The sequence below is a fragment of the Ovis aries genome, chromosome 2 (genome assembly GCF_016772045.2).
Source record: "Ovis aries strain OAR_USU_Benz2616 breed Rambouillet chromosome 2, ARS-UI_Ramb_v3.0, whole genome shotgun sequence".
NCBI classification, from domain to species: Eukaryota; Metazoa; Chordata; class Mammalia; order Artiodactyla; family Bovidae; genus Ovis; species Ovis aries.
Window position 1 is genome coordinate 138751511 of NC_056055.1, and position 22448 is coordinate 138773958.

The window sequence follows — 22448 nt, forward strand, 5'->3', positions numbered from 1 at the left end:
ATGGAAGAGAAGAGAAGACTTTGCTTAAGCCACTGCATTTTGAGAGTTGTTTTGATAACCGAGCCTATTCAAACCAGCATTCTCCATTTTCCCCATCACTGCCTCATGCCTCTGGCATGAACTCGCACCCTGAGTGACCCAGAGGTTCAAAGATGATTCGACTGTCATCCTCACTGAGGGCTCATCTCAGTGTGTACAGCGCTATCCTCAAGTGCCCAGAGGACTGACCACCGACACCATCCCCTCTAAAAGGTCACGGTGAGTGGTCTCATGGTAGCGACACTCTCTTTCACAACTGTGCTTCTGGCCCCTGAAATAGAATACACCGTGTAAAAAAAAAACAGCTGAAGGAAGGAGAGAGTATCTAAAGTAAGTGTTCTCCATCTCAGGAAGGCCCGAGGAGCCTGTCTGGGCCAAGTCTGTGCCCCTCTCCCAGGTGAGCGCTGAGAATCCCCCTCTCCCAGGGCTCAGCGTGTTTTCTGTGCTCATCCACCCTGTTCTGGGCAGACGGTCCCAGGCTGCTGTCATCCTCAGATGACCTCACAAGAGTTCAGAATTGCTGCTTTGGAAAAACTACTGCTAAAAAATTTGTCTTTAAAGCTTAAAAATTACTTACTTGCTTCCCATGAAGGTAGCTCCTTAACATTTTTAAAAACCATGAGTATCTTTTAGAAATAACAACGTGCTCAACTTTACCTGGGCTGGCGTCTTCTCTTGTCATTTACTTTGAATGTAAGCCTGGCCCTGGAGGTGGCTCTACCCTAAAAACTGGTGGCCACTGATAACCCTAGTTTCCAGGTGGGTCTCAGCAGCCCTGTTCTACCCCCTGCTCCTCGGCAACATTCACGCCAGTGCAGGTCAGTAACTGATGGATCGCTTTCATCTTACTTAAGAAGCAGAAATATAACATGCATTTAATTTCATTCAGTAAATCAATTCCACATAACTTACCATCTCTTAGAAAACTTAGGAGAAAGCAAAGGTCAGACGTGGAATTACATGAATGCACTGTGATCACTGGAGATTAATGACTGCACCATGGTGATCAGGAGTTGTCATTTAAATGTACCACAAGAAGAAAAGCGAAAGTACTGTAATTTATTGCTGTATCTATGCTTCCCAGTACAGCTATAATATTGTAAGTAGCTACAAAGTGCCACCTTCTGGTTTAAAACTGTGCAACATCTCCTTTACTTCTTTTTAAATGCCATTTTTTAGTGGACATATAAAGCAACAGCAGCAGTTATAAAATGTTGTCTGAGTACTTTTGAAAGCTCAAAACAAGTATCTGTGTATAGGCTGAATAAAAAGATGTTCAATTAATAGTGCACATTGTGTTAACTTTAATTAACATCTTCTGTTGGAATTTTCGTGTAAACCTTAATAGAGATGTGACTCACAGAGACCAAAAGTAAAATATCTTTTTGTTTCACGGCTTAGTGAGGTGGTCTGCATTCTTGCAAATGATTTACAAAATACAAGAAATGTTGCGAGTGGGTATTAGGCATAAAATATTACATTTCCTTACAGAAGGAGCAGCAGGAGGACAGGAGCCTAGTGAACACCCCGTCACCACCTTTCCCGCAGAGCTGCACCCCAAGAACGGCAGTGGAAACCTGGCAGCAAGCCACCCTTACAATTCTTTTTGGTTTTAAAATACAAGCACTTCCTGACGTTTCCCTCCCCGGCCCGTGAGCCGCACTCCCACTTGGCAGAATACAAGCCCACATCCTCTTGCTGAGTTTTCCCTTAGAATTATTTACAGGATGCCTACAGAAACGGTACAAACTAGTATGAAATTAAAGAGAGTTTGCATTTCCAGACACGCTCCTGTGGTGAAACAAGCACACCACGCCAATTCTGAAGACCGGTCCAAAGCTAAGGTGACTCAGAGGCAAATGCATCTGTAACCGTAACCGCTGAGATGGGCTTCTGGCTGGCTGTGGCGGAGTCGCTGACTCTGTCCTCCACAGTGGCCGGGGCCTTGCGGGTGGGGGGTGTCACGTCCACAGTGAGTGCGGAGGCGGCGTCGGCCCGTGCCGTGGTCGGGACGGGGTCGGAGGGTGGGCTGCCGGCGGATGGGGCGGAGGACGGCAGCTCTGCGGAGCCTGCGGCGGGAGAGGCCTCCGGGACCAGAGGGAATGCCGGGAGGAACTCGGATGGCACGGGGAGAGGCGCGAGGCCTGCTAAGCTTCGGGAAGGCAGGGAAGGAAGGGGTGGCAAGCCTAGGACAAAAAGGCAGAGGTCATACATCCTCCCAGCACAGAAGGGCAACAGCCCCAGTCATACCATCATTTTCATCTGCATTTCACTAAGGAAATGGAAGCTGAGGAGCGACAACACAAATCACCAGCTCTGATTATCCTTGGCTGGAGGCTCGGACACAGGTAAATATTCACCACAGGACCAGCTGGCCAGAGGAAAGGTTCCCTTGTGTGACTCAGCCCAGCCCAGGGAAGACATGATTCTCCCGGCTAGGATGGACAGGAGCCCATCTGCCTGCAAGGCAACACACGGAGTGCTGAGCAGAACTCTGCTCTTCAAACAAACTGTAGGTTGACTCTCAGCTGCACTCTGGACAGACAAGAGGAACAGGAGGCACTGGGGCCAGGCCTCAAGCCAGAGTACTCAGCCTTTTTTCAAGCCCTCTGATTGATAAATCTGCGTATACTTGACAGATTTAAGAATTTTAAAACACAGAATGAAGGGTAAGAGTATTACATCTTCAAGAAACAAAAGGAAGGCAGGTTGTAAAACAGGTTTTAGGCAACCTGTGGCCCAGTCTATCAACCTGCGGCCCAGTCTGTCAACCTGTGGAAAGGGCAAAGCCACAAGTCTAAGAATACGGGGGTATCCCCCCAAAAGACGAAGGGAATGCTGAGACAGTAAACATTAGCCTGAATTTACTGACTTCATTTGTTTTTTAACCCATTGCGCCAAAAGCAAAAAATAGATTAACGAGGACAAGTAATGAATATATACAGATGATAAGCATTGCAACAGGGGCTGTTATGATCTGAACAGAAACATGACAATGTATACTGTGGTGTAACAAGATCATTCACTGACATCACCGATGGGCCAAATTCTTGAGAACAGACGTGTGGCCATCTCAAAGCTAAAGCTAACGTGGGTGGTCATTAACCAGAAGAGCAGACTCGTGGGGACACTGCTGCTTCGCTTTCATCAGTGCATGGAATCTGACTGTAAATACTTTGAATATCTGTGAACTTAACTATATTTAGCTAAAACCTTGCAGTTTTTATTATAAAAACACTAATAATGAATATTTCTATAAAGCAATTATCCTTCAATTAAAAAAATGAAGAATACTGATCAAGTAGCAAGCGCAGCAAGCCCAGCCAGCCTGAGCCACGCAAAACTCAGGTACCACCAGTGTCTGGATGGCAGCTGCCCAAAATACAGAGAGAATCACAGGAAGTTCATTCACTGCCACTGGGCCAACTGCACACCTCCCACCCACTCAGCTCAGCGAGGCCACACCACTGCTCTTTATTTCTACAGCTGGCCTTTACAGAGCTTGAGCTGTCAGGGGCAGGAGGGAGGGAGAAGGAGGGATGGGCAGCCAGGCAGAGGAGCACCACAAAGACATTTCTCCTCCTCTTCTTTTTCAACCCTTTTAAATAAAAGAGATTAATTTATATCTGAAGCAGCTGAAGTTTGTTAAACGAATCTGCCCTTGCCAGAAAAAGACTGAAATAGAGGACTGCCTTTCCTGGAGAAAACTTTTTATTAGACAGAGTCCTATGGGAAGATGGGCAACATACCCGGGTTCACGAGTTCTGGTAAGCTGACGCCTGGCATGACAGGTGGGGTGGGCAGGTTGAGATTGGGGAGGACAGGCAGGCTTGGGAGACCGGCTGGTAAAGGCATCAGACCTGGAGAGAAGGCAGAGAACAAAAGATAAAGCGCCAAAGATAAACCCTTGCATATTGAAAAAAATACCACCCACTCCGAAGTGAAAATACCAGAAGTCCACTTACCCTGTGGCAGTTTTGTACCATAACTACAGTAACAACAACAACAAAAATCTCTCCCCAGTGAAGCATCTTTCTGTACCTACGTGATTAGATGGCTAAGTGAGTAAGGGTTAAAACAAACCTCTGAAACCAGGGCAAGAGTGATGCCGCCCTAAGTGTCTTAGAGAAGAAGCTGATTTATCTTAGCAAATAAGGGACTGATTTTCTTTGATGGTTGAGGTTTACACTCTCTCAGCCCTTTTTCTTTTTTCCCCTTTTCCCTTTTTAATTTCGGACTCACAGTTGCTAATAAAGAATCCCCATGTATATCTTTCACTCAAATTTCTCAAATATTAACATTTTATCACACTTGCTTTATCATTCTGGGTGTGCTCACATTTGGTTAATGGCTTAGTATGTCTGTGTAATAACATCTTTAGCCATACAATTAAAGGCTCTCACAATGCCAACTATACTTGATCACTGAAATAATATCTGATCTCTACCTATAGATAAAAGGACTTGTCTTCACTGGGAACAATAAGCGAAATAAACAAAAACCTCACCTAACATTAGAGTTACTAAGGACCCAAGCAAGGAGTGCTCGTCTCTAGGATACAATGTCGTATTCCTTAAGCACTGACCAGAATGCCCTAAGTAAGGAAGTGCTGACGAATGGAACATCTACACACTCCTTATTCTGGCCTCAGGCTGCTTGGGGGCAGAGAGGATGGTGGGCTAGGTTTAAGGAGCCCAGGGCTCCGCAGCTGACTAGCTGGTGACTGTAGCTCATTGCCAGTTGCTCTCACTTATCATGAAGTTACAGCAGAGAGAAAGCGAGAATAAAACATGAAAAAAGTCGCCACACAGGGATGGATTTTTTTCACTGTTTCTAAGATGTAAAATACCAATAAAGCTATTATTATTACATGTATGTCTCCTGTGGCTTACCTGGTAATGTAGTAGCTGGGTTCATTGGCGGCACAGATGTGAGGGACTGGTTTACTTGTGGTGGCAATAATGGTACTGTTGGTACACCTGAAATAAAAGCACAGCCTTTGAAACATTTCAGTTGATAAAGAACGAGCAGACCATCTCGGACAGTCTCCAGCCCCTTCCCTCCCGCCACGGTCAGGCCTTCCCTCAGTGAGACTTCACTCAGTCAGCTGGCCTCCAGCTGCATCACTCCACAGCTCATCCACCTGCTCTGCCCTCTGCCCTTCGCAAGGGCTGTTAGCAGAGCATGGGCCAAGCGGGCGGGGGGCTCTGTAAGCCCACACCAGCTAAGTAACACCAGGTGTGAGTTTCACCCCTGAAAAGGGCTGGATTAGAAAACTGTTTTGGAATTTTGGAAATGAGACACAAGGATTCCAGTCAATCTTTATTGGGCTCCTGACCTAAAAGGTTATGTAACCCTGGGGCTGCTGGGGGCTATGTGCCCCGTGAAACAGTGAATGCTGGTCTGTGAAAGAGAATGATGTAGAGACAAGAGCACGTGGACCTCCACAGATGGGGAGAATGACCTTCCTGAATCTCCATTTCCTTCTGACCTTGGTTCTGTGACATGCCTTTGAAGCCTAGTACATTTCCATTTTTACTGATGTTAGCCAGAGGAGTTTATGTTCTTTACATTCAAGTAACTCTTAGGATACCACCTAATAAAGGTTATCTATTAACGCTTACCAGCCACTCAAGTGAGAAGTTTCACTGATATCCAAACAACACTAATACTGCACAGGGATTCTGATTCTGTCTTACAGAGATCTGCTTAAAGCCAAAGTGAGCTGTGTCTAAAAGTAGGAAGCAACTATTTTCAGACAGTTTTATAAAGTTATTTAGTCACGTATTTACTTTTCTGCAGAAACTGGAGGCATGAAAAATCAGGAGAGAATTCTCTGTTTTATTTGATTCTCAAAGGTGTTGAATGGTTGGTTGGTATGTTTAGTCTTTCAAATTTGGCGGCAGGGTGGGCACCTGCTATATGTCAAGACATCGTTCTAGGCACCGAGGAACTTACAGAATAAAGAAAATAAAAATCACTATCCTCAGGAAATTTACATTCTGATGAGGTGCAGAAAAAGAAAGGGAGACAGGAAGTATGAGGGGGTCATATCGATTAATGCCATTTCAAAATGATATACTCATTTGCTGAAAATCCAGATTTTTCAAATCCACAGTGAAGTTTTTTTTAAAAAAAACACACACTTTTATGTTTCTACAGTTACTGTTTGGGCTGCTGCTGCTGCTGCTGCTAAGTCACTTCAGTCGTGTCCGACTCTGTGCGACCCCACAGACGGCTGTTTGGGCTACTTTCCAGCAATATAATCAAAGCAAAGATTGAAAAGTAAATACCTAACAAAAAGTGGTTTCTCATGTCATACTGCTGAATTCACTTACTCAAAGTGAAAATGCTGATTTCTTTCAATCTCCTTTAGAATTTCTGATTTATTGATACCTCTTTTACTACCCAATAACCCATTTCTCTACAGTGTAATAAGACCAGGGATCTCAGTGCATGTGCTTATAAGACAACACAAGTATAACTGTCATGTGTGAGGGAAGATTTAAAATAGAAACTGCAAGGTGAAGAGGCATCAGCTATCTCCTAAAGCCAGAAGAGCTCTCATATGCACTGGAACTCTCACTGTAAAGCCACGTGAGAGCCATCAGACACAGACCGGGTTGCCGCCTTGGGAAGTCTATTCAAGAATAAACTAAAGGACCACTTCTTATATCTGATGGGATATAAGTAAAAAACTCAATCTCACAAAAAGGCCTCAAATATTACTTGATGAAATAAACTTTAAAATCTCTTCCAAATATACCTATGACTTGATACTGATGACATTAATATTTAATTTCATTTAGGAAATATTCTAAAACTAGACTGGTGATAACTGCACAACTCCATAAATTTACTAAAAATCATTGAATTCTATACTTTCAGTAAATAAATTTTATAGTACACAAATTATACCTTGATAAAGCTGGGAAAAAAACTCAGCAAAGAGTAGGGGGTAGGGATGAATGTCATCATAGTGATAATTGGTGAAGCTGGGTGGTGGGGGGTCTGTTGTACTTCTCTTTACACAAATGAATATCTGTATTTATTAACATTCATCTATTTTTGAGTATGTTTCAAATTTTTAATTTTTTGTAAAAAATAAAAATTTCAAACTTATCTTGGAAAACAAAGACTCTGAAAAGACTTGGGATTTCAACCTAGGGACAAACTCTAGGGACCAAACTGTTGACCTTAACTGCGTCTTGATGGGTTGTTTTAAGTCCATTCCAGAACAAAGTGGAATATGAGCAGATCTGGAGTACAAATATTAAAAAAGAGAGCTCAAGAATAAAAGGATACTAATAAAATAAAATGAAACCATGGCAGCATTTTATCCACTTATCCAACACTGATTGAGTATATAATATACTCTTGGTATGATGAAGATATTTAAAAAAAGGAAAGGGAAAAATAAACTACGTCAACATACCAAGTTAAGAACTGTATCATGTGACCAAGCAATTCTAATTTCTGGGTATATAATCAAAAAAAATGAAAACATATGTCTATGCAAAAACTTGTACACAAATGTTCATAGCCACATTATTCAATAATAGCCAAAAAGTAGAAACCACCCAAATGTCCATCAACAAAATGTGGCATACCCACGCAATGCAACATTATTTAAACATAAAAAGATAAAGTATTAACATATGCTATGACATCAATGAACTTGGAAAACAGAACATCATTCAAGGTAAAAGAAGCCACAGAGAAAGGTCACAGACGACCACACCTATTTTATGGAATGCTTAGACTAGAAAGAGAAAGTAGATTAGTGAGTGCCTAGGCCTTAGGGCCTGGGGGAAGAGAGTGACTGGGGGCAGGATTCCTTTTGGGGTAATGAAATGTTCTAAACTGAGGTGATGGTTGCAAACCTCTACAAAATATACTCAAAACCCCACTAAATTATACACTTTGAAATGGGTAAATTATATGCTATGTGAATTACATCTCAATAAAGTTGTTGAAAGAAACCTAAAACACGCAAAAATGGGGTACAGCAGGTAGAACAAGGAGTACAGGAAGAGACAGGAGCACACCCCCTGTCAATGCAGAGCACGCTGACAGCTTCCAAAGTACACTGGAATTAGTTTTTAAAATTCTACAGCTTGGGACAGAAAAGAATACCATGTAAAACAAACCAGACTGAAGACAGAAATCTATTTTCTGCATACCTGTGCTGAGAACATTACTGACAGCTGGTGGGGTTGAACTAATAGAAAGTCCAGACAGACTCTGTTCAATTTCTGTAGTTCCTGGTGGTGACAAAGACGGGGGATTAACTGAGGACAGCTGGACCTTCCAAAAAACAGAAAGAAAAAAGGAAAATTACTCAAGTTTACTTAAAATATACACATTGGCTCTCACTGGTCCTACAGATACTTTTTTGATCGCGTACAAACCGTCCGAACTTTCCACCTGGCACTCTGGCTTTCAGACACGCCTTCGTAATTTGGAAAGGTGCCAAGGATGTGACGCTGTCGACACCTCCCCATCCTGTCACTTCTGGCCGCTTAACACGTGGCGTCTAGCCCGTCACACACGCTGTTCTAGCCACTTTGACACCAGGAGAGTCTTTCTTCTCCTTCCTAGCCACCCAAAATGATTATACTCAACCCTTAAAACACCACTTTTTCCTCTTCTCTGATTTCTCAGCCAGATTTTTGTTTCTACTTTTCACTGTTCATGGAAGAAGTCAGCTGAAGTCTTAATACCATGAAAGATTCCTTAGAAATTTCTTATGATGTCTAACATTACGAGCCCCCCTTATCTTTTCTTATCAATGAATGGATGTGGGAACTAGATCTCTACCTTCAGGAGCATGGGGTAGGGGTATGAATGAATCTGTATGGACTCTACAAATAGGTGGATGGGTGATTTTCAGATTTCACCCCTGAGTCCTCCAGTGTCCTCCAGCACTTTTCAACATGACCTGCATTATGGCCCTTCTCCCCAGCTGCCATTTCACCATCTGGTTTCTGACTGCCCACAGAGCCTTACACGGCAAAAAGCACCGACTGGGGCAGCATATGTGATAGTAGGAGTCTGAATATGTAACGACGCTGGCTCTGGCGGTGAGTCAATGGGTGGGGTGAGGAGAGGTCACACCTTCCCACAGCTCCTCTGCACTTCCTCTAGAAGTAGGGATGGCCAAACCATAAACCATAAAACGACAGCAGCCCTTTCTTTACAACCGCAGCATTTTCTTTCTGATTGTTTGGTTTCTATTTAGTCAGGCAGGCAAGAGTTAACTGTCCTGTTAGGCCTGCACAGGAAACATTTTAAAAGCCCCTAAGCCTGTACAAATACCTCTCGTACTCCTTAAACAGCCTCATGTTGATCATATAATTGTTACCACAACCCTAGCTCTCCTTGCTTTCTCAATCAGGTTCCTTGAAATCGTAAGCACCATCTGTTGTCACCTTAACCCGCACCAGTCACCCCCTCTCTCCAGTCAGTCGGCATTGGCGTCCCTGCTCCAGCCCAGGACATGTTTTTTCACTCCTCCTCACCGACTTCCCTGTAGTTCCTCACACAGCTGCCTATGCCCGCTTTCCTGACGCTCTGCTTTCTCCCTTTGGGCGTCTCCTGACCATCCTTTGCTAAATCTCCTGTCTCTGCCTGTCTATTTAAATACTATGAACAGTCAAGATTCCAGCCTTGTTCCTCTAACCCACCCAAGCCCAACCCATTGTTTGTTTGTTTTTTAAATCAATGTCCATTGGGTAAATTACCCTCTCTATGTTGATGATTCCCAAATCTGTATCTCTAGCCCTGCCCTCTTTCCTGAAATCTAGAATCAGAGGTTACCCATCTAGGTATCCTACAAGAACTTCAAATCCTACATGTCAGTATGTAACTCATCTGCCCAGTTTCAGTAAGTGCTATCACCACACACATCAACTCATCTCGGTGGGAAGTTATGACATAATCAGGAAGTAAAGTTACCTTACCTCCGTAAACCCATCTTTAAGAGGAGTAATCGGTGTACCAGTCATCTGTCCTGGAAGAGAAATTTTCTTTCCTTCTTCAAATGGGCGTGTAGGTATTCGATGCAAATAACCATATCCAATGCCACATCCTAGGCTGCGAAAATAATTTTTTCTTAAAGTTATTGTTATCAATCACAGTTTATGTTTCTTTGAGGTTTTGAACAGAAAAAACACATCTCCATTCTTTTAAATGCTGACTCTTATCAGAGGTCTCGTCTGACCACCCTTTATGAAAATCACGCTTCCCTGTACCACAGACACTAGCTTTACTCTCCTTTGTTTCCCTTTAAGTATTTATCTCTATCCAACACACTGTATATTTATTTTCTGTCTCTGCCAATAAAATGTTGAGGGGGCAGAGACCTTGTTATGTTTACTGCCTTAATGGTTCCTGGAACATGGCAGACACTTAGTGATTATTTGCTGAATGAATGACATAGTCTTTCTACTCAAGAGCTCCAAACACTTTTGCATGTTAATGATATTCACACATCCCACAGGTCTACTTCAGAACCAACACATATCAATCCAAATGAATCCAGATTTCTTCTAATTCAGCATCCTAATGCCACCAGTGACATTTTTCTAATTAGATACAATCACAGTGCTTCTTTCCAGTCTGCTGACTTCCCCCATTCTTGCTTCCCTTTTCCCTTTAGAGAACTCCTCCCCAGTCACTGTGTGCAATGCTGGTGGGACCGTTGTCAATCAGGGGCCCTGTCCTGCCCCAAATTAGGCATGTCTCACGACCAGAGCCAGGCCAATCTACCCATCTTGCTCAGGACTGCAAACCTTAGAAGTGACAGAAAAAACAAAACGGCTATATCCCTTTAGTAGAATACGGATGAAACTGCCAATTAATTCTTCCTTTTAAGTCCCTATATAAGACTTTTCACAACCAGGTTTCAACTTATGTTTCCATCACAATTGCTTATATTTTCCAAAGTACTTGTTCTGAGTAGGACATGTACAGATACCTCTGTGCCTATCCTGTTAAGGCATCTATTATTTCCATGGCTACTACCACCACCACCAAAAGCTGAGAGAAAAAGCAGTTTCTTATCTGAATCTGATTTCATAACAGAGCTTCACATTACAAAATTACTTGTCTCCTCACTTTTTCTCCCTTATACCATCAAGCTGCAATTTTTACTCAACTGGTTCTCAGACTGATTTCGAAGAGAGAGAGATGAAATATACTCATCAATAAAAGCCTTTCAGAGGTAGATGCATTTAAAAACATTTAAAATGCATTTAAAACGTACTTATTAATCAAAAGAACTAAGTGGTGGTAGAGAAGGCACTTGAGGCAAGAAGGAGGACCTCATAAAATTTAAAGACAGCCCAAGAATGAAGCTAAGAAAAATTCTCTGCTGTAGTGAATGCAACATGGTCAGCCTCTGAGGAAGGAATGAAAACCAGAGGCACACATATACCAGTGGGGGCGGACTCAGGAAGGTGGTGTATAATATGGGCCTGTCTAAAGCAACAGCTGATCAACGGAATAAAACCATGTCAAAAGCAAAAATGTCTTCCACAGAAAAAAAGAAACTGCTAGTCTAGAAAAGAAGGGTGCCAAGAACAAGCATGTAGCAGTATTTAGTCAGCATAATTAAAAATAAACAAACTAGTAATGTTCTTTGTTGTTAAACTTCATCTAGAATCTCTTCATTAGACCATGATTTCATGCACACCAAGCAAGGTGGAGGTAGTAATGGGCTCTAAGAATTCTAACTGGAGAGGAGGCATTTTTCTATTGTAAACCGAAAATCCAACATTCTAATGAATACAGAAGTTTATTTGCAAATTTAGTTTATATGATACAGTCCCTCTAGAATGAAATCAATTTTGAATACCTTGAGAAGATCACCTTTCTGACAAACCTGGACATTGGAACATCGTAACTTGATCAAGTACGGGCCCCAGACAGGCCAGATTCTCTGTCCCATTTTCTCAAATTGCAGTAAGTCAGCATTCTGGTGGCAGCATACGTTCAGCTGGAGAATCTCAGGTTTGTGGCTTAGGGTACTGTGAGCACACAGAGGCCTTCTCTGTTTGCATCAACTAAGGTCATCCTTTACCTGGCAAGCGCTGGATCTTTTACAAAACATTGGGAGCAGTTTCCAAATTCTAGCCTTTCTTATAAATCTAGCTTACGCTTAACAACTCCTCAAATTTAAAAAGGTTCTTAGAACTTTCGAAATAATGAAAAATTTGTACAATTTAAACAATAAAAGACCTACAGATATAATATTAAGTAGGAATGTTATGCTTTGACTTTTTGAAATTAAGAAACTGACTCGAAGAAAAGTCCCAGAAAACTGATTTTATAAAGTTTGCTTTTCTGTTTGGCTTGACGCTCTTCTAAACTGCTTTTTGTTGTTTCAATTCTGTCTGAATTTTAGTGGAAAGTGGTCTGTTCATTTGTGAAAGCCAACAGTTTCCTCCAAGTGCTAAGAAATTTCCCCAGCAGCTAGAGAAATTACACTGTATTGTTCTACTGCTGAGGAGAGAACTGGGAAAATAAGACTGAAAACTATTTTACTAAAATAACAAAACAAAAAAGTTAGTTTGTGCTTCAGTTCAGTTCAGTTCACTCGCTCAGTCGTGTCTGACTCTTTGCAACCCCATGAATCACAGCACGCCAGGCCTCCCTGTCCATCACCAACTCCTGGAGTTTACTTAAACTCATGTCCATTGAATCGGTGATGCTATCCAGCCATCTCATCCTCTGTCGTCCCCTTCTCCTCCTGCCCCCAATCCCTCCCAGCACCAGGGTCTTTTCCAATGAGTCAACTCTTCGCATGAGGTGGCCAACGTGCTGGAGTTTCAGCTTTAGCATCAGTCCCTCCAATGAACTACCCAGGACTGATCTTTAGAATGGACTGGTTGGACCTCCTTGCAGTCCAAGGGACTCTCAAGAGTCTTCTCCAACACCACAGTTCAAAAGCATCAATTCTTCGGTGCTCAGCTTTCTTCACAGTCTAACTCTCACATCCATACATGACCACTGGAAAAACACAGCCTTGACTAGATGGACCTTTGTTGGCAAAGTAATGTCTCTGCTTTTGAATATACTATCTAGGTTGGTCATAACATTTTTCCCAAGGAGTAAGCGTCTTTTAATTTCATGGCTGCAGTCACCATCTACAGTGATTTTGGAGCCCCCCAAAATAAAGTCTGACACTGTTTCCACTGTTTCCCCATCTATTTGCCATGAAGTGATGGGATCAGATGCCATGATCTTCCTTTTCTGAATGTTGAACTTTAAGCCAACTTTTTTGCTCTCTTTCACTTTCATCAAGAGGCTTTTTAGTTCTTCTTCACTTTCTGCCATAAGGGTGGTGTTATCTGCATATCTGAGGTTATTGATATTTCTCCCAGCAAACTTGATTCCAGCTTGTGCTTCTTCCAGCCAAGCGTTTCTCATGACGTACTCTGCATATAAGTTAAATAAGCAGGGTGACAATATACAGCCTTGACGTACTCCTTTTCCTATCTGGAATCAGTCTGTTGTTCCATGTCCAGTTGTAACTGTTGCTTCCTGACCCGCATATAGGTTTCTCAAGAGGCAGGTCAGGTGGTCTGGTATTCCCATCTCGAAGAATTTTCCACAGTTGATTGTGATCCACACAGTCAAAGGATTTGGCATAGTCAATAAAGCAGAAATAGATGTTTTTCTGGAACTCCCTTGCTTTTCCCATGATCCAGCAGATGTTGGCAATTTGATCTCTGCTTCCTCTGCCTTTTCTAAAACCAGCTTGAACATCTGGAAGTTCACGGTTCACATACTGCTGAAGCCTGGCTAGGAGAATTTTGGGCATTACTTTACTAGCGTGTGAGACGAGTGTAATTTGTGGTAGTTTGAGCATTCTTGTCATTGCCTTTCTTTGGCACTGAAATGAAAACTGACCTTTTCCAGTCCTGCAGCCACTGCTGAGTTTTCCAAATTTGCTGGCATATTGAGTGCAGCACTTTCACAGCATCATCTTTCAGGATTTGAAATAGCTCTAATGGAATTCCATCACCTCCACTAGCTTTGTTCATAGTGATGCTTTCTAAGGCCCACTTGACTTCACATTCCAGGATGTCTGGCTCTAGGTGAGTGATCACACCATCGTAATTATCTTGGTCGTGAAGATCTTTTTTGTACAGTTCTGTGTATTGTTGCTACCTCTTCTTAACATTTTCTGCTTCTGTTAGGTCCATACCATTTCTGTCCTTTATCGAGCCCATCTTTGCATGAAATGTTCCCTTGGTATCTGTAATTTTCTTGTGAGATCTCTAGTCTTTCCCATTCTGTGCTTAGATGAGTTAAGAAAAAAAAAGACTAGAGTTTGTGTACCATGTTCACTAAATTGTGCTTTAAAAAAATGAATGATTGCATTCAACATTCTAGGTTGGCTCTTTCCTTTTCTCAAGAAGCTTTACTATAAACCAGTAACTTGTTTCAAACTAAAACAATGCTTACAACATATCTGACTGGTAAATTTAAGCAGCTGTAACTTAGTCTAAAAAAAGTGACCTTACCTGCCTTCTCCACCCCATGCAGAATTTGGTGTAATAATCACTTCTCGACAGTTATCAGTGTCTGTATTATACACATAAAGTTTCAATGGTTTTGCTTCATGTGTTTCAATAAGGCTGAATAGATCCTCAGACTGCAAAAGCATTACAGAAGAAAAATGTATTTGTTACTGAACTTTTGAATAATAGTTCTCAAATAGTAGATATCAAACCTAGTTAATACCTAAAACAAACAAACAAAAAACACACCTAAACGAACAACAACAACAAAACACACACAAAAAACCAGATCCCGGGCCCTGCCCCTAGGCATAAGAAACATTTCTTAGATCAGGATTATTAATACCTACCCATACAACACAAGGCCTCATGTTCAGTTCTGTAAGACCTAATCAGCAATTGGGTAAAAGTTTTCTACACCCAAATTCAACATATTCTGCTTTCTTCCTATTATTAAGGGCTGGTTATCCGGGCATCTTTTTTTCCTGTCATTTATAATTGAGTAATGCATATTTCTACTAGCTGACAGACAAGGAAAAGGATCCAACTAATATAGCTAAGCCAATTTTGCTACCTTAGAAAAAGAGAAAATGAAATCAATATTCAAAAATGAGGATTTGATTTAACCTTGAGGTACAAGAGACATCTTCCATATTTCTGTTTGACATCCTGGAGCATACGTTATCTTTATTAGCAAAGACCTAAATTTCAACTCTGAATGTAAAGGATGCAAATACACCTGTATTTATACATTAATGAGAAAATGTTAAATTATTTTTAGTATTAATAAACAAATTAATTACCTCATTCATGACTGTATCTGCTCCAATGATATAATCACTGTGAGGTCTAAGACCAGCCAGCGCTGCAGGAGAATTTGATTCCACTTCCTAGGATGATACAATCAAACTGTGTTATTGTTTAGTCACTAGGTCTTGTCCGACTCTTTGATGACCCCATGGACTGTAGCTGGACAGGCTCCTTTGTCCATGAGATTTGCTAGGCATGAATACTGGAGTGGGCTGCCATTTCCTCTTCCAGGGGATATCTCTGACCCAGGAAGCAAACCCATGTCCCCAGCATTGGCAGGAGGGTTCTTTATTGCTGAGCCACCAGTGAAGCTTCCCCATTAAATTACTGTATATAAAATAATCTTCCAAACTGTATAGTTCAGTCCTTCATTAGACTAATTTAAACTTTCCTATATTTGTCTGATTAGAGACAATGTCAGATCAGAAGCTATAGGATACACTTAATTAAATCTTCCAAACATAAAAAAAACCAACAATATTTTTATAAATATTTAAAATATTTCTGCAGCTATTTGCTTTAATTTAACTTCTTCTAATGGATAAACTATTAGAAAAATTTTTAGATCATATTTGCTTTTCTTTCTCAAGCTGTTTTTATTAATACATATTTTAAAAGCAATTTTGATTTTCAGAAACTAAAAGTAGCCTAATAACAGCCCTACAGTCTCCCAAATTGGAAACAACCACTATTAAAATACCTTTCTATACTGTTTCTTAAACTGCTAACAGTTCACAGTTGATACCTACCAACACATGCCAAACGTTTTCATTTGCCCCATCAAAGCTGCAGAAACGAATGCTGACTCCCAACAAGCCCTGGCCACCCCACATGTTGCTTGGTGTAACTGAGGTCTCTCGCAGCTCCAGTGTTTTACTACTGTAGATAAGCATCTTTACAGGTTTTTCAACATTTGCTTTCAGTAGATCCTTAAGAGTATCATTGTCTTTATTCTGTAAACATAGAAATATTCTTAATAAATAAAAATCTAATGCTATAATCTATGCTTAAATCTATGCTTAAGCATCCTAGGCCCTGTTGGAGAAATATTAATAACTAATGTAAATAAAATATTCAATAAGTGGAGGTTTCATTAACACTCAAATACTCCTCCAAGTAAAAAGAATGTCAGGAAATTAGGAACTTATGTTAGTGTAACCCAGTAGGACTCCACAGGGCCTCTGGGGACAGGCCTTCCTCCATGTCCTCTGCTGTGGCTCCTCTCTCAAGTACCCAGATTATAGTATCTCATGCATATTTCCTAAGTTTTCAGATGCTAAAAACTACCACCAAAAGCAAGAAATAACTACTCGAAGATTATAAGCAGGTAGCCACAGACCTTCTGATGCCTAAGGACTGATCACCACAAACCAATCAGAGAACTGTGCATGAGCTGATCACAACCCTGGGATAGCCCTCCCTCACCTTGACTTCAAAAATACTTTGCTGAAACCCTTCAGGGAGTCTGTGTTTTTCTGAGCAGGAACCATCAGTTTTCCTTGCTTGGTCCTGGAATAAACCTTTCTTTGCTATAAACTCTTAACATTTCGGTACTGTTTGGCCTCACTGTGTGTCAGGCACACAAACTTGTGTTCAGTAACATTAGCAACAGCTTCTGACTTTTTCCTAATAGCCAGCTATGGAATTATGGAATTTGCAACCCAGCATTATTTGAAATGATCCAGAGCTTCAATGATAAAAAACTCTAATTACTCCACAGAAGATATGTTACTAACAGAGTTGGAGTGACTGATTTTAAAATCTAAAACATTGCTAGAGTTAAAAGTTTAATTTTGGACTTTACTCCTCATATATACACTGAGTACAAACTGGTAGGAAATAGTATGTTAAGTATTTCATTATGTAAATGAATAAAGGCCATTATGTAAGAGATGTCAGTAAGTAATGAACAAAAACTTAGACTGTTGTGAAAAACCAACTAAACAGCCACTGTCATAAGAATTTACTGAAATTATAACACAGTTTCCTTCCCATTGGACTTTACTACATGTACACTAAAGCACTTTTAAAAACTGGTTTTAAGTCTGCACTTTTGGAACACATCTCTGTCTAGTTTTATAACACTATTTCTATATGAGGGAACTCAGTGATAAGAAAATCGGCAAGTTATTTGAGAATGAGTCTTTACTAAATCATTTGTCAATAACCTAAAAAAGTCTGACATTTTTTGAAAAAGCAACAAAATCACATCTTTCTGCTTAAAAAATAAATAAATATTTAATATACAAAGTAGAAGTCTCCAGTGTCTTTCTTCCCCCCACAAACTAATCACTGGAGTGTGAGGTGTAGTATTCTATCAATATATTTGACATTCTCACATTTACTAACACATGGTTATTTTATTGATATCATACTCTATGTAATGTTTGTGACTAATTGAATAAATAAATATCCATCTCAGATAATCTGAAAAACTCTATTTTCAAAAGATGACAAAATATCATAGGTGAAACTACAAAAGGCTGAACTTACTAATCTTGAACCATTAATAGAAACAATAAAATCAAAGAATGGCTCCAGTCCAGCTCTATGTCCTGGGGAATTTTCTTGTACCTGTGAAAACAAAAATGAAAAATACAAAGCTTAATTATGAATTAAAAGCTAAAGTTTAATATCTATCACTTCAGTTAAAACAGATTAATCTCATTTATGAGGAAATATAGGTACTCACTAGTTTTCTCATTTCTTTGATCTTCCAGATAATGCCCCTGCAGCTCCCTAAATTCTATTCATTCTTTAAATTCCTCTCATATATGAGGTTTTCCCTCTGGTGCTATTTCACACTACTTTCCACTTTTTAGGGGGTGGGAGGAGACAATCCTCCCAGCATTTAGCACATGACATAGCAGACAGTTAATCATTACAACTAAGTGGCAAATTCAAATTAATTTATTCTATTTCTCCCATGACTACTACTAGCAAGGTACCATTTGGTTACAAAACTAATGTAGGAACACAGCTGCTGTTAGGAAAACATTATAATCTGCTGAGTAACAGGCAAGAAGAAGGGGAGACAGAGGACATACAGACCTCTAATAACTGTGATACGAAAGCAAACAGGTTGAGTTACAGGCACAAAGTTCTAAGGGCGAGATTAAATCTGAGTGAAGAAGTTTCCTTGGGAAAAAATGACATTTGAACTGTGCTTTAAAAGGAAGGTAGAACTAAGGAAGGATAAGGGGAATGAGAAAAAACACCTAAAAGCTTAAAGAACAATATGAGTAAAAACCCAGAAGTATGAAAAATGAGGATAATGTAGCTAGCTAGAGACAACAGGTGGCAGGGGACAGAAATAAACTCTGTGCAACATTTTGTGCGAATCAGCAGCTTTCAGGCTTTCATCAGATTCTAAAGGGTGTCTCTAGGACCCAAATAAAGTGTTAAAATAATGGATTTTTGCAATTCTTTTATTTTACAGGTGAAGAAACCATTTATGACTTGCCTATAGTCTCAAAGTAGGGAAATGGTAGGGATGAAACTCAAAAGTATACCTTATTAACCATTAGTCCAGTAAGAAGGATGGAAAGAAAGAATGGAGCTAAACTTACAGAGGATTTTACTTGGAAGATTAAGATTTACCTAGCTTTTCACCAACTCAAATGTTTAGCATCTCAAATTTGAAATGCATTAAAATAAACTATTAAACTTCCTAAATTTGCAATAACACAAATATTAGGAGCTAGCAATGGCAGTGATAGGACAAAAGAGCAAAAAGTTAATAGAAACAATTTTGCATTTCCTCTAAAATATTTTCATCATGTTTTAAGGAATTTTTATTCTGCTTGATGTTACTAAATACTGTCAAAACTATCCCTTGAAAAGAGTTTACATTGATATTTGTAGGCTGATCCTCTGTAATAGCCCAAACAGTTTTAATAATCAATTCTGAGGCTAATGCAAATAAAAGATTCACATCCATCCACACACAAATCTGCAGCTATTCACACGGTAACAAATCATTTGAATACTTTCAAAACAGAACCCAAGTTGTTCCCAGAATATGTCCTTCTAATACCAGACTTCACAAATGAGACTTAATCTTGAACTGATGATACATTCATTATTTTTGGATTAATGCTACCTTTTATTCATTTAAAGCCAAATTATACTATTATTGCCTCCAAAGAAGTAAAAACTAGATTTTCTTCATTTGTCATAGTAAGGAATAGTTTGTTATAAAAATGGCTCAATGTTTAACTTACTAAAACTGATCTTGCTTTATGTAAAATTTCCCACAAATGTGGGACTAAAACCATTTTTATAAATTAAACAAGTTAAATATCAAAAGGATTTATTATTTAAAGGTGTTGGTTCTAATAATCAGTACATATCTGCTTATTTTCTTTATACCCTTTTCTTAAATGGGGCCTATTTTATATTCCATACATTAACAAGCAAAATGTCTAGAACCCAAAATGGCACACAGATTTCTCCTTAAATGGCAGCTCAAAAAGGAAAAGGGTGGCTGCCTAGAGCTGCTGTAAGAACAGAGAGGTTGAGTCACAGCTAGCTGGCAAAGGTCACGAGCCTCTAGGTGTAAATGCCTGTCTGTTAGGTTCCTATCAGTTAGGTGTGAAATGCCTGAGGTGGGAAAAGCAGATAGCTACTGCAAACCCTAGAAGCCCCCTCAGAGAGGAATTTCTCATGTAATAGGGTCCACACCTAATCAAATAATTCTCTCATTCAGAAGTCCCCAAATTACCATTTTTTTTTAAAGAAACCAAATAGTCCATTAATCAATTTCAGACTTCTCCACTGAGGCTGCCAACAGTTTACCTTTACCAATATCTTTGTAATGTCATCAGCCTAGATAGGTGATCCCACACACTGATTCTTATCATGCCACCCTCCAAGTATCAAGTTGTACCACTATCTGTTTGAAATGGAAAGTCTTCCATACCATTAGGATTATTCTTCCCAGAATTCAAAAGATTCAATAGCTAAATTTGGATTCTAACATAAATAAACCAAGATAATCCTTTCTCTATTTTTCATTTTCATCTGTGACAAACATCAATCTGTTTCTAATGGACCTTGAATTAATTTCTTTCCTAAATTTATTTACATTGTTAGTACCAGTACAACTCTGGCAATGAGGTATCTTACTTAACTATGGCTAGGAAGCCAGCAGAGGGAGCCCTAGAAAATGCTCTCTTTGACCCTAATTCTTTAAAACAGAACTTCCTACATTTTATAGCATGGAAAATAAACTCTAGAACACCGCAAATTAAACATCCACACAGGCAAGTTTCTCTGGAAATATTATCCACTAATGAGAATCTTTCAGGCATCTAATCTCTCAAGCATCAGATTATCACTCCACTACCTTGTCCCCTATGAGAGATCTCTTGACTGTTGATTCATCACCAGCTTCCTGAACCATCTTAATTACAAAAGAAAAAAGAAAAGAAAAGAAAAAATACATATACCTGGCCTCGTGGGCTAAATACCATGGGCCAAATATCACGGAAGTTTAAAATGGATAAATTAAATCTGAAAGTTTAATAATTAAGATTTTACATGACTTTCAAAAAATGTACAGTGAAAAGATAAAAGAGTTTTAGAGCAAAACCCTCTTGATTTTGAGTCATGGTTTGCCTACTTAATAGCTTTTTGAGCTGGGAAAAGTTTACCATCCTGGGTCTCAATTTTCTCATTTGCCAGGAAGAGATAACACCATCTACTTTAGAAGAACACTGTAGATTTTGAATGAGCTTAACTTCATGAAATGCCTAGTGAAGTCTCTGACATATGATAAAGAGTCATACAAATCTTAAGTTCAACTTCCTACCTCCACAAACCACCACCTGAAGGCAAATTTTTATAAGCTACTAATTCCTGGACACTGCATTATTTTTCTTTTGTATTAATTCTCACTCCTTTAAAAAAAAAGGCAGGAAAAGACACAGAACACTAGTTAGCTAAGAAGAGGAGACAAATCATTTTTTTAATGTTGTCTCTCAAAAATCAATTCCGTATGGATAGCAGATCTCAACATAAAAGGTAAAACAAAGAAGCGTTTAGAGAAAAACAAGAGAACATCTTTTGGATCATCAAGTGTGAAGGCTTCTTAACCCAAACACAAAAAGCTAACCATAATTTTTTTTTTTAACTTGACAAACTTTACTGAAACTATGAATTTCTGCGCATCAAAGACACAATTAAGAGAGTGAAAAGATATGCTATGTATTCAACAAAGGAATTGCATTTACAACAAATCCAAAACTACTGCAAATCAAAAAGGAAGAGTGAAACCACAATAAGACACCACATCACATTCACAAAAACTGCTGAAGTAAAAAGACAATAACAAGGATTGGTAAGGATGTAGAGAAACTAGAATCCTCATACACTGATGGTGGAAATGTAAAATGGTGCAGCCTCTGTGGGAAACAGTTTTGCAGATCCTCAAAATGTAAAATACAGAGTCATTGCATGACCTAGCAATTTCATTTCTACGTATATAACCAAGAGAAATAAGCATGTCTATGTAAAAACCTGCACACAAATTTCATGTCTGTGCTATTTATAATAGCCAGAAAGTGATAATAAGCCAAATGTCCTTCAACTGATGAATGAATAAACTAAATGTGGTACACTTACAGAATGGAATATTATTTGGCAATAAAAAGAAATTAAGTATTAACACATGCTAAGACATGAGTGAACCTTGAAAACACTGCGCTAAGTGAAAGAAGCTAGTCACAAAGACCATATAATATGTAATTCCATTTATAAGAAATGTCCAGAATAGGCAAATCCACAGAAAGGAGATTACTAGTGACCAGGGGATGGGAGCAGGGGGAACAGAGAGCAGCTGCTAATGGGTATGGAGTTTCTTTCGAGGGTGAGAAAAAGGTCCTGAATGAAGATACTAATGATGGTTGCACAACTCTGTGAATATACTAAACAACCACCGTACTGTAAAGTTTAAAACATGATTTATGAATGTTGGTATGTAAGTTATAAGCTCAATAAATCTTTAAAAAAGAAGACAGACAACTTAAAGAAATGGAGAAAAGGTTTTAGCAGATACTAAACAAAAGAACA

General features: G+C 39.6%; 1 protein-coding gene across 1 annotated transcript in view; it reads right to left on the reverse strand.

Annotated features, from left to right (window-relative positions):
• Nucleotides 1–1078: 1078 nt before the first annotated feature.
• GORASP2 (golgi reassembly stacking protein 2) overlaps nt 1079–22448 on the reverse strand; it is a 30386-nt gene continuing 9016 nt past the window's right edge. Inside the window, exons 2-10 of the mRNA XM_004004606.5 lie at nt 17871–17951; nt 16127–16330; nt 15371–15457; nt 14571–14701; nt 10002–10134; nt 8223–8346; nt 4932–5018; nt 3789–3899; nt 1079–2225 (exon numbers count right to left, since the gene is read on the reverse strand). Coding sequence (XP_004004655.4) covers nt 1879–2225; nt 3789–3899; nt 4932–5018; nt 8223–8346; nt 10002–10134; nt 14571–14701; nt 15371–15457; nt 16127–16330; nt 17871–17951 — 1305 coding nt within the window. The 3' untranslated portion in view covers nt 1079–1878. The remainder of the gene's footprint in view (nt 2226–3788; nt 3900–4931; nt 5019–8222; nt 8347–10001; nt 10135–14570; nt 14702–15370; nt 15458–16126; nt 16331–17870; nt 17952–22448) is intronic.